General features: G+C 48.8%; 1 protein-coding gene across 4 annotated transcripts in view; it reads left to right on the top strand.

Annotated features, from left to right (window-relative positions):
* Window positions 1-17,479, top strand: part of CCDC68 (coiled-coil domain containing 68) — a 459,254-nt gene that overhangs the window by 319,865 nt on the left and 121,910 nt on the right. For all 4 annotated transcript variants that reach the window (XM_069627009.1, XM_069627008.1, XM_069627010.1 and 1 more), the window contains one exon: window positions 11,328-11,433. In XM_069627009.1, the coding sequence (XP_069483110.1) occupies window positions 11,328-11,433 (106 nt within the window). The remainder of the gene's footprint in view (window positions 1-11,327; window positions 11,434-17,479) is intronic.

Raw genomic sequence — 17,479 nt, 5'->3', positions numbered from 1 at the left:
CTCCCACAGACCACGGAGCCTCCAGGGGTTTTCCTCTGGCGCTAGCAATGTCCCTCCGGTGGATGCCACACACTGGATGTCAGGCCGTCAATAATCCACTGAAAAAGGCCCTCCCTCAGGCAAGTCAGGCTGGCTCCGCTCCACAGCCAGCACACTAGATCTGTAGAAAAGGCGCTGGGGGTCGTCCTCCGGGTCCCAATCCCATCCTCGTCGCCAAATGTTATGTACAAAGGGAGGCTTTCACATAACCAGTAGTTTAAAGGTAAAGAACCTTTTATTTGCAAGTTGATGACATAAGACGACCCCCAGCAGGAGGAGTACAATCTTCCCACTAGGCCCTGCTTCTTCACTGGCTCTCCTTGGAACCCTGCTACATAAGATGCAGTTCTATGTTCTATAGTATCTAAGTGACAATAGACATAGTGAAGGAAATATTATACACTCATGGTTTAACAGGTAAACATTGGAAACACTGCACATCCTAACACAACCCCAGACACGTGTTTTAGCCTTGCCTCTCTAAGCACAGTGAGCAAGTGCTCCACATCTGGATGACCCTAGGAAACCTAGGGTGACTAAATCAAAGTCATTTTAAATAATCAAAAAATAGGCATTGGCACCCCTCTGCGAGAACTAACACGGCTGAAGGACCTGTTCTTTTGGGAAGGTACCCACTTGATAGTCCGCATCCACGCTTTCGCCAAGGAACACGTATGACTATTTTTTGATTGTTTAAGGTACTTGGGTTTAGTCCCCCTAAGTTTCCTAGGGTCATCCAGACGTGGACCCCTTGCTCACTGTGCCTAGAGAGACACAGCTCCACCTCACTGATGAGGCACAACAAGGTTGAAACACATGTCTGGGGTTGCTAATGGTACTCTTGTACAGAAGCGAATTGCCATAGCATTTCGGTGCTGGGCTGGGATAAGCAAATGGATATTTCCCTTCTGTGAATGGTACAGTGAGCTAAAGTGTGGCTGCAGGCTGTCGGGTGGGTACCTTGCCAAAGAACAGGTCATTTAACTGTGTTCGTTCGTGCTGTGGGGCGCCTATGGCTATTTATTATATTCATATTTAATCTAGCTGTATCTCCTTCCTGTTTTACTATTGGCCCAGGTCTCCTTTCCACCTCATTCCCACTTCTACCATCTTTCCTACCTGACTTTTAATTTATTTACCCTCCCCTTACTGGTTTTTCCTCCCCACACCCCTCAAGCACTATCTGAAATGTCATCAGGCCTATTATGATAGTCACTTGTTTTGTTCCTCCCCTACCTTTCTGCACCCCTCTCCCTCACCTCTTGTTTTTTCTCTGGCTCTACCAGAAATGTTGTCAGACCTAGTACAGTAGTCCCCTGTCTGTTTCCATTTCCTTCCCGCTCTCCCCCTCCCTTATCTATGTCTTAGCTCTTGCACTATCTGAAATGTCGTCAGGCCGAGCATGATAGTTATTTTCACATCCTTACTGTTCATGACGTGTAAGAATGTCATTGTATTTTCCCTTGTTCCCTGCCTTGCCTTGAAGCGCTTTTAAACACATTGGCCCTCATTACGACCCTTGCGGAAATCGGAAACGATGGCGGAAATGCAATACCGCCATCGAATAGCGCTCGGTGCGACTATGACCCGTCACCGCAAAGTACGAAGCCATTAGCGACACCGTAGTGAACGCCAACGCTAACTGCACCAAGCACGCGCGCGCGCCATGCGAAACCGCAAACACCACCATGGCGCAAGGGTACGCCAATTCCGACCCTAGCGGACATGTACCTAACGCCATCAGGCATGGCGTAATGTACCATTCCGCCATGGTGAGAAGTACGGCATCGCGAATCAACCGTAAACGGCCCCACTGAGTGCCTGTACACCGCTCCCTGCCCACAAAGTACAACTCCCCGTAGGTGCAATGAAGTCACAATGCAACCATTGAAATGTACAAGTCACCCATGCATGGCAACGAACAAAAGAAACATAAGAGGGGCCAATGGGAGCTGCAGGGCACAGATGGCACGAATACAGAAGCCATCCCAATGGACATGACCACAGTCCCCCACCAAGAAACACATGCAAACACAGGCACCTGTGACCAGCAATATTGCAAGAATCACATCATTCCACCAGTCCACCTGGCTGACTGGCATCTGTTACACAAAACCCAATCCCCCGCCCCTGAGCATGACAACATTCAAACTGTCATATAGGCAGCCCCCATCCCTGACCTCACGGGCTTAGTAGGCAAACGCGCCCAGTACAGTACCACGCAACTAAACCCCGAAGCTGGAACCCAATGCAGATCTCCTCACAATACATCGCCCCCCAAATAGGCATATGCCACATCACTTGCAAAGAAAAACGCTACACGGGCCAAATCAGAATAGAAATTTAATGCACATCAAAGTCACCAAGCCCATACAGCCATCAGGCCATGAACTCCAAAACACTAATCACCATTGTGGGCTGCATCCGCAAGAAATGACCAGCCACTACTTGTGTGTCGCCCTGTTCCCCCATGGTACACAGAGCCACATTCACGTACGAAAAGGCAACATGGAAGCGCACAGAACCGCAGGGCCGTCCCAATGGGGAGGCACTAGTCCAGCTGAAAGGCCGAAATGTTGCTCCGAGCCACCAGTACTGCGTAAGGGCATGTGGGCCATTGGCGATCGTCCCATAAGATCGTAATGCTGCTCCACTGATTAACACGAAGCAGCAGGTGTCGGGAGTAAAACCCATCTGCAGGAGTGGCATACAGATGGCAGTGGCAAAAGGGGAGGAGATACCTGTCAACCAAAAGAAAAGAAAAAGAACAGAATGGCCATCAGAACTACATTCAAACAACTCACTTCAATGATCACACGAAATCCACAGCCATATGCATGCTAGCCCACTCCAAAGGATCATCACCACCCCAAAACCACTTGCGACTCATAACCATCTATATCGAGGTGCAAACACCATCACAAACGAGTGTACCTGTGCATGCGTCTGTCAAAACAGAATCCATCAGATGGGAATGTTAACGTGCATGGACACAAGTGTCTGAGGGCGCGTCGAGACAGGGAGGGCTCAACAAGGCCAGATAGACGATGGTCCCACTATGGCAGCCCTGCATCACATAGCGTAGGGGAGGCGGATAGATCCCAAGAAGCCCTGTACATGGCAAACTCTGTATCAAATCACCTGCCCATGCATCCATTCATCATTCCCTCATCCCGGGATCAAAACGCCTGAATAATTACTCACATAACATTAGAAACATCCATTGAGTCTGTGCGTTATGCAGCCTGCAAAATCCACAGTGCCCCAGCCCGTAATTCCAGTGTTGTGAAGTAACATGTATTTGTGAACGGCCGGCCTCATCGCCCACGTAGCTATTGCGCATCCCAAACTATTCATATCAATCATTGCTTCCTCGCCATGGGCCCTGTCTCAAGGACATTGAACAATAGAACGTTATATTTGCAGTCAGACCTGTGGGCATCTCCTCGCCGCTAGCTGGAAACCGAAAGCGCCGCCCTTCGAATTCCTCATTTGCAACATCACGTCGAAAAGGCATCTGTGGCCGTTTGAAATCACTAATTATTCCATCGAGTGCGGCTGTGTGTGAAAATGGCAACTGCCTTCACCCACAAATGGGACGCCCCGCCCGTCGTTGCAACTCGGTACAGTGATGCATGAGGGCCCACCGTTACTCGAGTACTACGTTCCACTGACCCTTCACAAGTCTGTTCGCGACTGCACAGATAGTATGTGAAACAATGGGACCACAGCAGAATGAACATATCAACCAATCTTACACGGCCATCGGGTACAAATACATGATTGCAATAGCAAGATACCATTCCCCGAATTGCAGCGTTGTGCGCGGGACGTGCTCGGCCAAAGGGGAGAGCAGTTTGCACAGGTGGAATGAATCACCACAGGTGGAGGCCATACAGCCTGAAAACACATAAATTGCACAGCCAGTCTCCTCCCACAACCACACCGAAATGCTACCGGCAGGACTCGCGATGTTGGCCCTGGGGGACCTGATAGCACTGCAAGTGCTCCAACTCCAAGAAGAAGACGAACACCAACTACAACCAGCCGCGCGGAGGAGACGCAGGAGGAGGAGGAGGCCAAGGCAGGGCCAGCAAGGCCCACCAGCACAGCCACTACCACCACGCAGGCAGCCCGCAATCCCACGCCTCCGAGCACATCCGTTCAACCTCACTGATGAGCAGATCCACACCCTCTACCGTCTGGACCGGGACACCATAGCCGCCATTGTGGACATGACACAGGCTGACCTTGTCAGCATGATAGATAGCCCAACCGCCATCCCACCCCTACTGAAGGTGGTGTCTGTACTCCACTTCCTGGCCACAGGCACCTACCAGCACACAGTCGGACAGTTGCATGGCATTTCTCAGCCACTGTTCTCACGGACACTATTGCAAGTGCTCGATGCCCTCCTGCAGCACGCAGACGACTACATCTCTCTACCACGCTCGGAGCAGGAAATTACCAACACAAAAGTGGGATTCCATGCACTTGCCGGCATACCGGGTTGCATTGGTGCCATCGACTGCACCCATGTTGAATTGGTCGTCCCACATGCCATGGAGGCCCAGTACCGCAACCGAAAACAATTTCATTCCCTGAATGTACAAATGGTGTGTGACTCCAACAGGATCATTACACATTGTTGTGCCCGATTCCCTGGATCAACCCATGATTCTATGGTCTTGAGGAACTCTACAATACCACGCTACATGGAGCGACACGCAGGGAACAGATCCTGGCTACTCGGTGAGTCTCATTACATGCATGATTATGTGGGGTATGTGAATTGGCAATGACCTGGCAGGAAGGGGGGGGGGGTGTGCGTACGTATCAATGGCATTCCACATCATACGTTTCTCGTCCACATACAGGTGATGCTAGATATCCACTGAAGAGATGGCTCCTCACACCAGTCCGGAACCCACGGGACCAGCATGAGGAGGACTACAACCATGCCCACTCACGTACCCGTGTAGTCATTGAACAGGCATTCGGCCTACTGAAGACTCGTTTCCGGTGCCTCAGCAGGTCTGGCGGGGCACTCCTGTACCGCCATGAGAAGGTTGCAAAGATGGTCATGGCATGTGTCATGCTCCACAACATGTGCGTACGTAGAAATGTGCCCATGCCCCCTGACGCAGAACTGCAAGCACCTGATGATGGTCATGATGAGGGTGGGGATGTGGCAGCACCTCATGGAGTCTGCGAGGCACCGGAGGCCCGTGACATTCGTCAGCATCTCATTGATGTATGCTTCTAGCACTCACGCCTGGTGGCTGATACATGGACACGGGACTCGTGGCACTGCGTGTGTCTGGGACATGCACAATATGGACTGTACGCCTATGATGGCCTAGTACACAAAGATCAATGTCCACACATCTCATTGGTTGATCGTGCACTTTTTATGGCATATGTGATGTCATGTTGAACACCCTATCGACCCGCCACCCAAGTGAGCCCAACACACCCCCTCCACCCTCCTACCTCCCCCCCGAACACCAGTGTCCAAAGATGCTCATTGTCAGTGGGCTGTCGCTATTGCAAGCCCCCTCTGCGGGTATCAGGGGCACCCCTGCCTGTGGAGCGCAGGTTCCTTCCAGATCTACGTTGGGGGCTGCCCTGGACGGAACTTGCAACGGATGATGTGTCTGCCTGCTCACGTCCATGCATGTCCCTAAGGGTTTGCGAGAGCTCAGTGAGCACACGGCGCACTGCGGCAAGTTCAGCACATACGTCTTTGGACGTCGCATGCAGTTCCCCCCTCAGGCTCTCGGTGCTTCTCTCCATTTGGACTCTCAGGCTCTCGGTGCTACTCTCCATTTGGACTCTCAGGCTCTCGGTGCTACTCTCCATTTGGACTCTCAGGCTCTCGGTGCTACTCTCCATTTGTGCCCTTAGCGTCTCTGTACCTCTCTCCATTTCTGCCCTAAGTGTCTCAGTTGATGTTTCTATGTCTGCCTTAGTGCCCCCACATCCATCGGCATGGTCCTTGAGGAGTGTGGCCAGTTGCTGCTGTTGTACGATTAACTGGTCGAGGGACTGTTGCCTCTGCTGGGCCATGGCCATTTGCGGGGGTGTCACAGAGGGGCTGTTGTCCTCATGTTGCCTTGCCACAGGGCTTGTGGGGGATGGCCAGTCGTCGTCTTGTGGGTGCCCCTGCGTGGTATCCTCATGTTGTACGGGATGGGACAGACAGGGGGATTGGGACAGGTCATGGATGGATCTGACTTCGACATCCCCGTTTTCTGTGTCCGAGCATGCTGCCATCAATGGGGTGTCACCTATGGTGCTGCTGCCACCAGAGGCAGTGCCTTCTGTGGCATCCATTGGGGGGACCTGTGGTGGTGGTGTTGTGGGCATGCTGGTTGCTGGGGTGCCTGTTGATGTTCCCTCCTCTGTGCTGCCACCTGATTTGTGCTGCTGCCGTGTCTTGATGCGTGCAGCTGAGGTGGAGGGTCTCTGGCCGTTGGTCTTGGCCCTCTTTGCAGGTGTGCTGGTAGGGGTGTCCTGTAGCTCGTCGTTTGGATCGGACCCTGTGGTGGAGTAAAGGAGGGCGAGGGTTATTGATGGGTCTGTGGGAATTGGAATGGCATTGTATCACATGCTTTGGGGTGGTACCTGAGGGTGATTTGGGTCGGGGCCTTGGAGGTGCTTTAATTTGTGTGTTGAGTGAAGGTGCAGTTGTTTGGCAGCCTGCAGTTAGGGTGTGCCTGCTGCACGTGTAGTGCGTGTATTAGGGGTTTTTAATTATTTATGTATTTATTGTGGGTTTTAACGTGCGCTATCAGGCCGATGTGTGTGGACGTTCTCCTGGACATGTGTTTCTGTTGCACTATGTGGACGCATGGTACTTCACATGGATGGACTGTGTGGATTTGGCATTGTTTTATCTGGCCCACCTACCTGAATCTTCGGATGTCTGCACTCCTTTCTCCATCCCTCCGACTCCCTCTATGCTCTCCATTCCGATGGTGGAGGCACAGATTTCTTCCCAGGGGGTCAACTTGATGGGTGATTCAGGTCCTCCCCCGGTGGCTGTGGCAATGTTGCGGTTGGCAGAGAGTATGCTGCGGACGCGTATCCGCAGGTCGTCCCATCGCTTGCGGCATTGCTGCGGGGTGCGGTCCCCACCGCACTTACCCGCTGTGCCACCAGAGCCCATATGGTCTTCTTGTTTGCAAGTGCCGTTCTGGTCATTTGCGTGGAGAAGACGACGGCAGCATTCTCCTGGAGGGTCTCTGTTAGCACGGTGAGTTCCTCACGGGAGAAGTGGACCTGCCGCTTGCGGTCGCACGCTTTCTTCGCTACTTTTCCCATTTTTCTTGGTTTCGCTAGGGTGGGTGACGGGTTGGGGTGTGTTTCAGGGTAGTGATTTTAGTGGTTGTGTGGTTTTAGTGGTTTTATAGGTGTACGGCGGGATGTTTCCCGTTCCGGGCCCATGTTTTTACTTCCGTTTCCGTATATTTCCGGTCACCGTACTTTCCGGTAGGCGCACACTGCGGTGACCGCTAAGAGGGGTGGCGGTATAGCACCTAGGGTGCCGTACGGCGGCGGTGTGGCCCGTTTTGGGGTCATTTCCGCCATCGCGGACTTTGCACTTCCGCCGTGGCGTGGTGCTCGTGCCCGATGGGTCGGAATGGGCCGCACTTTGCTCCTTCATGCAATGGCGGAAACGCTATTTACGCTGTGGCGCTCCGGTCAGTCACTTTCCGCCAGGGTCGTAATGAGGGCCAATGTGTATAGGTGCTATATAAATAAACTATCATATCATGAAGCTGAGTGGGACACCAAGAAAGATAACGTGATTATATTTCGGAAGTACTGTTTTATACTGTAGCAATCAATATACGTAATTCAAAAGGGAATATGTGTTCATCATTAACTGTCAGAAAATGATCATTCTTGCATAGTTATGGGTAACACACGATCTGTCTGTGAACATTTTGGGGTCCCGAACAACAAGACTTCAAAATCCAGAACTGGGCCTCCCAGCCTACATAGTCCATTTCAGCCCACTGTTGAGTTTGTTTTAAAACCCACGTTTCAACTTCTCATTCATCTTTCACGTCCTCCAAGAGCAGTTGGGTTATCCTATGAGGATCTGGACTGAAAGACCTCTTGTAGGATCTTACTCTTCCCCCTTACTGAACTTGAAATCAACTCCCTCACCCTTAATAAAACAGCAGATCCTTATTCCTCCTCCCACACTGCTACGACCTAACTGGTCCTCTGCAACCATTCTAGACTGGTTTCCTAGTCTCCTTTCTTTCCATGTAAAATCTCCTTATCCCCTTCTGGGTTTAAGCATTTTAAATCTTCTTTAAAATCACCTTCTTTGCCATTTCTGGACATATTGGTTTTCACTCTCCAAGTGTTCTTTTCTACCACTTTCTTAACCCTGTGGACACAAGTAGCTTCACTATTGCAATCACTGTACCTCCATCATCACCCCTTTAGACAGTCTTCACTTTGCCAATCTCTCTGCTTACCCCTACTTCACCCCTTTCAGGACAAGTCCTCACTTGTTTAAGCTCCTTCTCCGTAATCCCTTTGGCTTAAGTATCTCAATCTCAAAGAAACCTTTGCACCCATCTCAATTTATTTGGGGGTCCGTTTCAGGAGTTCCTGGACACTCGCTGTATACAGGTGTCCGGAAGCTTCGCTGACAAGATCCCGCTCTACAACGAGTACATATATACTAGATTTGGCCAAGGCCGTACTGGCGCATGCCTCCATCAAGGTGCATCTGGCGGCCATCTCCCGCTACACCAGATAGACAGGGAGATCATCTATGTGATCCCATCGACTTGTCAAGGAGTTTCTCAAAGGACTTTTCAGATCTTTTCCACTGGGGAAGGCTCTGGTGTGGGAACTCAGCATGGTTCTGACGTGGCTCATTGGGACACCATTTGAGCCACTGCATCAAGCTCCACTCAAATTCCTATCGTGGAAGACGACTTTCGTATTGGCCATCACCTCTGCCTGGAGGATGGGTAAGATCCAAGCTCTGTCCTGCAATCATCCATACCTGACTTTCCACTAATCAAGAGTGGTGCTACGTATGCACCCCTCCTTTGTGCCGAAGGTTCTGTGGAATTCCACCTCGACGAGCCTTTGGTGTTACCGGTTTTTTTCCCGAAAACCTTCGTAATCGGCAGAAAGGGCCTTTAATTTGCTGGACGTTGCTCGTGCCCGGAAGTTCTACGTCCCATGTACAAAGAGTTTTTGGAAGACTTTACAGCTGTTCGTAACATTTGGTCCTGTGAACCATGGGAAGGCTTTATCCAAGACTTCCATTTCAAGATGGCTCTCTGGCTGCATCACGTTCTATCATCGGTTGGCTAACTGACCGCTGCCCGGACGTCCGAGAGCCCACTCCACCCGAGCGATCGCTGCAACAACGGCGTTCCTGTCTTGTGTGCCCCTGCTCGACATCTGCAGGGCTGCTACATGGAGGTCCGCTCACACCTTCATGACATTCTCCTGCGTCAACAGGGATTCCAGGGAGGAGCCCAAAGTTGGCCAAGCAGTGCTACGCAACCTGTTTGCTTGAGGTGAGTCTGTTCAAGGGTAAGTGTAATAGCTTCCACCTCCCGTGGTTGTGTAATGTTGTACTGCTATGTATTCGTTATTCATGAGCATGTGAATTAATGCCAGACCCCATGCTGGAGAAGGAACAAGCGATTGTTCTCCAGCATGGGTCTGGCATAGATTCACATGCGAACCCTCCCTATGACCCCTCTGTGTCTTTTCTTGGTCATACTGCCACTTTACGTGCTTACCAAATCTGAAGATGGCTGCCAGAGGAGGGGACTGTCATTGTAAGGGGCATTGTGACCCAGAGGACATGGATTGGCTTAAAGGAGAAATACCTTTTGAAAGTGAAACTTTTTTTTCTTTTACCGAGGATTCCCAGCCTGACGGGGAATATTCATGAGCATGTGAATCCATGCCAGACCCATGCTGGAGAACAATAGTAACAGGTAAGTAACTTGTTCCTTACTGCAGAATGTTCCTAATTAGTTGTAGGTTTTCCATTGAACCTTAAGGTGTTTATTCCACCTCTGCTTGAGAATCCAACTTCAATAGAGATCAGTCTGATTTGAAAGATATATACCTGTCCTGTGTATCATTTGTGCAGTATATTTCGGGATGATGTCCATAGATTGCCCACTGTGAACAACATGAACCACCCATGCTCAACAAGAGTGAAAGTGTACATCAACATTATTACCATAGGAGCCGAATGTTGTAAATGTAGCATTCTTGGTACCCATCTTGTATCATTTCAGCTACTCCCATATACAACGTATGAATCCTCTTATTCTGATGTACATCATCATGGCAATATTTTGAAAATGATTATTGACGGACCGAGCTTATTGTGTAATGGCTAGGTAGGTGTATATGCGTGTATTCAAAAGGATATATTAAATTAGGTGAACAAATACCAAGACTAACACTCTAAAGCACCCATTGTAACCAGCAGCAAAAATCACAAATGTAGAAATAAGTTTGTTAGGTCATTGGGATTGGACAAACCTGTGTTTTCCTCAAACGTGTTCCTGTCTACATAACTAAAATGTGAAAAATAAGCGCTCTTCCCTTACACCTAAACCACCGAACCAGTGCAAACCATACTTTCCCCATATTTTGAACCCCCTTTGCAAAGCTGCTTTAAAATGGACTGTGTTTTTGTGCATACCCTGTGCACTGCATTGTCGTTGTGCAAACAACCAAGATCGCTTAATGTATTTTTTTTCAATTCTAACACGTGACCACTGCTGTGCATGCGTAACTGACATACCTGGCCATTCAGACTTTCATAATGCACTTACTTCGGTTGATATGATTAATAGCACATTTGTTCTGCCTTTCTCTGATTTAATCTTTTTAACATAGTCGACACCTAGCCGTTTTTCGGCTTAGGTAGCATATCAGAGGGTGTAAATGACCTATTTCCGTTAAACTAGTTTATTACTTTATCTTAATTCTTTTAACGAGGGCCCCAATCTCGTTAAGTGAATAAACAATGCACTGTTTTATTCTTAGCTTAAAAAATGCATTGTGCTTGTAAATCGGTCAAATGTATTTCGCTGCAGGCGTTGTCCTCGGAATCCATGGTTCTTATCTGACATTCCCTTGTACGCCACATCTCCTGTGTATTTCACCTTTGTTTTGCAAGTGTATTCTTTCAAAGGAAAGAGTCATTTTAAGTGTCACCTTTTCCTTTCTGACTTTCTCTATTTTCTAAGCCATTGTTTACTCCTATTTCTCAGCTGGGATGCCCTTAAATTGGAGCATTGCACTCTCCAGGAGCAGATCTATCACTTGCAGCAAGTAATGATGGCGCAACATCAGATCCTGCGTAATGTCATCCAGGAGGTAAGACATTGATTGGCGAATCCAACGTCCTGCATCATTCAACGATGGTTTCTGGTCGGGATATACTGTTAATCCTATGTGAATAATAGTTTTTGTATAAAATGCATCAATCTGTTTCCTTTAGCCATATCCACTTTTATTGTGACCTTGATATCATTTTTGAGATCAGTAGCACGAATGTCATTAATGAAAATACAAATTCAGCTAGTTTGATTTTTGCTTTTTGCTATTTGGTGGCACTAGGAAGCCAAAACTATTGCCCTGGAGTGCCGCGAGGAAAGAGATGACGTGAGGGAAACACGGCTTGTGGGTGTTATTTGGTTACTTGGCCATCCGTTGGCTGCCCTTAGCCGTGCTAATCCCTATCAACATTCCCACTCACTATCTTCCTCCAAAAAGCATCCTCATGGGATTTTGTTAACACTCCCAAGCAGTACTATTGAGGCAATATTACCCAAGGTTGCAGGCCAACCCTTTCGGTAACGGCCAGCCGCCAAAGTAAGGGACTGACGTCCTCAACATTGAAAAAGGACTTCGGGGACAGCACTGCAAGGTGCCGGGTCTTGCATCAAAGATACGTTAGCACTCGCAAAGGAAACTACACGTGTGGTAAGATGTGAGGGAAGAGGAGGAGCAGGGAAGGGAGCGTTGGCTACCCAGGATGCTAGGAACACAAGCTTGTACCATACAATTTAGCCCGCGTTCTGAGCATCCTGATTGGTCAGCACCCCCTCGCCTGCCAATGTTATTTTTAAGCAGCCTGCTAAGAGTAAATGGCATAATTGCAGCTGTAATTGATCTACTGGTGTAATAAAAATGACGTAACCAAGTGTGCTTTCAGCCGCTTAATTAACCTGTGTTCCTTGGACTAAAGTCCTGTTAAAACAACATTAACAAAGCAAACAATTTTGGCTTGTGTATAGGTATTAGGCATTTGCGAGGCACTGCTATCATATGTAAATGTAATGGCACTATTTCCCAGCTGATGCCATCTTATAGCAAAGCAGTACCATTACTGCACTGCCTGGCAGATACTATCCCATGCCTATACAAAATTCCAAACTGTTGGATTTGCCAACGCTTGTTTATATTGCAGTAGATCTAATGAAGGCTTAAATGAGTCTGCTGGATGTCTTGAAATAAAGCACCCATATTTTTAAGCTGTTTTTTTCTAGTATCAGTCTGCATATAATTCTTTAACACATTAAGGCAGCATATGCATAATGATGCCAATAGTGCTCTCTGCAATGTGTCATGACATTTGTTACTTTGCAGAAGCCATCCCATAGCCACATAATAACACTTATGATTTCTTTAACATTGATGCCTAGTCATTGCTGATTCCCCGGTGATGGGCTCCGCCCACATGGCCAGGAGACGGTAGCCGTAACATGAGCCTGACCCTGGAGCTGGTATTATGAGGACAAGTCATGTGGGAGGGGATGACTACCTTATAGGCGAGACGCAGTATCCTCCTCCCCCCCCTCCTTTTGAAGACGGCGCTAGAACACCTAAAATGCTGATGGCAGTCTCCCATTCTGATCAAAAAACCATTAATTGCTCAAAAACACATAACTCACATTTAACATCTTTTGTCTCGGATATTTCTGTTCTAAGCAACATTACTATGGACTCCAACCCCCATAATGCCTCAATTACTAGGACGAGGAAGGAGTACTTGGTATGGATTGAAAGAAACCCTAAGCTAAACACGCAGACTAGTTATAATGCAGATCAGCTGCGCACGACATTTAAAGATGGTTTACACTTTCAATCAGGAGGCGGCAAGAAGAGAAACAACTTGGGCAAATCAGGCAGCAGGACCACTAGTGGGAAGCACATGCATGGGAACAGAACATGCTAAAGGAGTCTGGTGCTTTCAAGCTGCTGCTTGGCAGCATTTCTTTGCAGAGTGTGGGGGAGACACAGGGAAGCGCGGCAGGCACCGGGGAAGAAAGACAATTTGCAAAAATTCTTATGCCTCAGATGTCAATATGGGGAAAGTTGGAACACCTGTTATCACAAGCAGATGAATGTTAATAAAGAAGCTGAAGGACAACATTTGCACAGGTCTCCATATAGGAGATGTTGATATGGGAAAAGTTGGCGCAAGCATTGCCATAATCAAATAAATACTGGTGAAGAAGTTAGAAGACATAAGTCTCCGTGTTTGAGATGTCTATACTGTGCTATACTTGTAAAATGAAAGAACATTGAAAGATTTCCTGATAAAAATAGATCAGGCATTGAGCCTTTTAGGGGAAAGATACCTGGCAGGAGAGTACACCAGGTGTTCTGCAAACCCCAGAAGTGGATTCCTGGTTTGGGAGTGCACCAGGGTATCCACTTAGTGGGTGAAAGAAAAATACATTTTTAAAGATACCTGGCAGGAGAGTATACCAGGGGATATAAATAATCTACTTAAGAATTCCTGGTAGGGGAGTATACCAGGAAGTAATCCTTAGAATGATATTGTGTAGAAGAGAAACTTTTGCTATCCTTGAAGGAACAATTGCATAAAAGAGATATGTTTGCCATCCTGCAAGCAGTTGTTTAAAAAGATACACTTTTCTGGAAGAGACATTCTTGCCCTCCTTAAGGAAACATTGTTTGGAAAAATATACTTTCTCATGCTTTGTGAAATATTCCAGGGGAAGGGAACTACCCTATGGATCCAGGACTTTTCCTTGGAAGAAACCATTTTTGTTGGATTTATCAATTTGCTTTACGTTTGATCACTTTTGGCTAAACCTAGATCAGAGAAATCTGTCTTTACACCTGTTGGTTTTTCATTTAAAGTGTGAGGATCAGATATGTTTTTGACACAAGAACAGTTTATGTAGGCAGGGAAACTCTCTTTATGATAGGGACAGAGAGGCCTTTATCCACCCGCATGGCCACCTTGGCGCAAGGCACATTGCATATACTGTTCTCTCACAAAGCTTCACCATCCATCTTGCAGAGCTTCAGGGTCTTCTTCTACACGTATTCTCTGAGGTACTTAGGCTTCTGATAGCACCTCCAGGACCTCGAACTGAAAGGTTTCCGGCTGTACAACTAGGTAAGGAAAAATCTCTTAACCTTGTATCCTGATCACTCACATCAGTCTCGTGCTCCTTTCTTTTTCTTCTCATCAAAAAAACACCCTTTCCATATTCCACACTCTGCCATCTTCCAATCTAACTAGATGCTTGAAAACTTCTCTCAACTTGTCTGGCTTTGACCATCTACTACATCCATCCGTGAGGGCCGGGGTACTTTTACCCTTACCACATCCCCAACAGCAGCAAGAATGTTGCTCCTCCCCACACCAACACCATCACGTGTGCACTTGTTCCTCAATTGGCCTTTCCTGATATTTTCCACCACACTCCCCAATTTGTTTGATACAGGAGCTCTACCCATCCAGGCAGGCAACAACTTGGTGTACCTTTCCTGCCCCTGCTAAACCCAAATGGGAAAATGCCAGTGGTGCAATGAGGTGAATCTGTGATCCACAACAGCATCTGTTACAGCTCCCTTGCAATCTTTACCATTGGCCCCGAACCATTTGATTGCTTTCTTCAACACCTTGTCAAAACGTTCTACCACCCCTTTGGTTTGGGGGTGATATGGCACTCTTACTCCTACGTCCCGTCCCCTTTCCTCCATACTGTATGAGTCGCCCCTCGCAAGGTACGGGAACATAACCTCTTTTTCACCAGACAAAAAGACTTTCCCTTTAAATTTGTAGGAACGCGGGGGCTTGGCCATTGGAAGTGCAGGCTCCCTTAACCCCGCCCACCCATCCGCACCGCACCTCAGTCCTCTTTTCTGCATCGACGGGAGAGGACCAATTTCACCAGCGCTCCTGGGTGACGCCCTTGCCTCATAATTCCAAGCGATCTTTCCCTAATCATTACAGCTTTTTCTTATTTTTCAAAAATTGGGAAGACTATCCACCGGTGCACTAGCCTGTCCCTGACGCATTCGATCGCAAGCTGCTTCAACAGGTGCCTGTCTTGCGTTAGTTCCTTCCACACGTGTTCTGCGTCTTGGTGAAGACCATGGATGGGAATGGCGCACCGCGTGCGATGCGGTCATGCCCCGGACCGTCAAAACCGTCTTGCGTGATGGAGGGAGTTGTTGTCAAAGTATCAAAGAATACGTGAGAGGAAAAAACAAAATGGTAAGCATTCTTTTCTCTAAAGCACCCCGCAGAGGTGACACCTTCCCAGGGAAGTCTTCTGGTGTGAGGAGTCAGTCGAACCCTTGCACTAGCGCAAAGGACACCAAGGCTCTCACGTCTACCGGCCTAACAGCTGAGGGGGGTCTATGGTCCCTACCGGTTCCACTGCTGAGGAGCTATCAGGCTCTGGTACCGGACCGAGGGAGTGCCTACATACAACGCACATAGCAGTACCGGCCCCATGGCCGAGTGCCAAGTGCCTACCAGGCACACGCCTTAAGTGCAAGGCAGGGCAGAGCCTATGTGACCAGGCCAAGCCCAGGCCTGCTTAGAACGCAGGTCCATGTGCGGAAGGCACGGACAGGATGGCAGCTCGGGCAAACATAATGGTGCCCAGGCCAGACCCCCAAAGGGAGGAAAGCACTCCAGCCAGGGCAGACTCCCATGGATATGAAGAACCACAGAGATGCAAACCTTCCTCCAGGGCAGACTGAGTTCCAATGACTCTGATCACCTGGACCACATCATACCTGACCTTCACTGGAGCTCTGTACCCTGAGGGCATGCATTCTCAGGGGCTCCAGACAACAGGCGTACTCTCCTCCGGCGGCTGCCCACGAGCAATCTCAGTCTGCCTGTGAAGAACACTTCTTCAACAGATTTCTGTCCCTCGTGAGGTCACCGCAGATGGCGAGAGGGGCATAATACATGACATGCTGCCTCCCACACTGCCACTTCTGCCGGTGCCTGCACAGCCTACTCCACCATCACCAATGCCCCCACCGCCACCCACTCCTGTTCTAACACCGGCCTCCACATTGGTACCAATTCTTTCGGCACTGACAGACTCCTGCTACGGATCCAGGGGTCCCAGCTACTGCAGGGTATCAGCAGGACGAGGAGGTGCAGGATACACCTTCCTTGACCAAGGCTTTCCATGACAGGATAGCAGGTATTTCAGCATACCTAGGCATTCCTCAGCCCCAATAAGAGCAGCCGGAGTCAGGAGTATTGGCCAATGGGTTCCTAACCAACGCCACTCCCTGCAAAAGCCCTACATCATGGGTTCTGGTTGTCCATAACCTTTCTGGTACTTGCTCTAAGTCACTCTCAGTAAATGGGGGCAGGGTGAAAAGAGCCATCAAAGAACATTGTACATTCCTGGTATTGTGCCATAATATCGCAAGGGATACAAATTGCCAACACAATTTCTGCATAGTCATCACTGTCCTCAAACAACTCTGCATCTGTCACTTCCTTGAGAGGCACAGTTGGGTCAATACACAGCACTGTGCGCCACTCGCACCCATGAGTACCTGTCCTAACCACAACAATCCTTTTAGCTGACACAACCAGGCCCTGCAAATCTAGGGCCAATATCGTGCCTGCCACAAGCTCTGGGGTAACCACGGGTCGGAAAATGAAATCTGATGGTACCCGCCAACACGCCTTGCCAATCTGGGCACCGCTTCAAGCAACACTGTTGTTCCATAGACAAACATAGCTGGATACCGCAGACAACGACCTCCCCTCCTCGAGCCTGAATGATAACTATTGCTGTTAAGGCACACATACATGGGGTGGCGCATACCACCCCACGGTCTGTAAAGGCCTCTGAGTATCGGAAGGGTGCAGACACCACTTTCCCTCCTATTTTGATAGCTACCTTTTCTGTGTAGGGAACCGTGGTGACCGCCCCAGAGAATCCTAGTGTATCGAGAGTTTTACCTGATAGCGGGCAGTTTCCTTTACTGATCCATGATTTAGTGGCACGTGTATCAACCATAAAAATGAATTGCGTATTAGCTATCTAAGCACCCACCAAGGGTTCCTCATCAGGGTGTGGGTAGTCCTGGACAGGACTGGACATTCAAGAGC

This window comes from Ambystoma mexicanum, chromosome 6p (genome assembly GCF_040938575.1).
Source record: "Ambystoma mexicanum isolate Mex_15411 chromosome 6p, UKY_AmexF1_1, whole genome shotgun sequence".
Taxonomy (NCBI): domain Eukaryota; kingdom Metazoa; phylum Chordata; class Amphibia; order Caudata; family Ambystomatidae; genus Ambystoma; species Ambystoma mexicanum.
The sequence above is the reverse complement of the archived record's forward strand: the minus strand, read 5'-3'. Positions and strand labels throughout refer to the sequence as shown.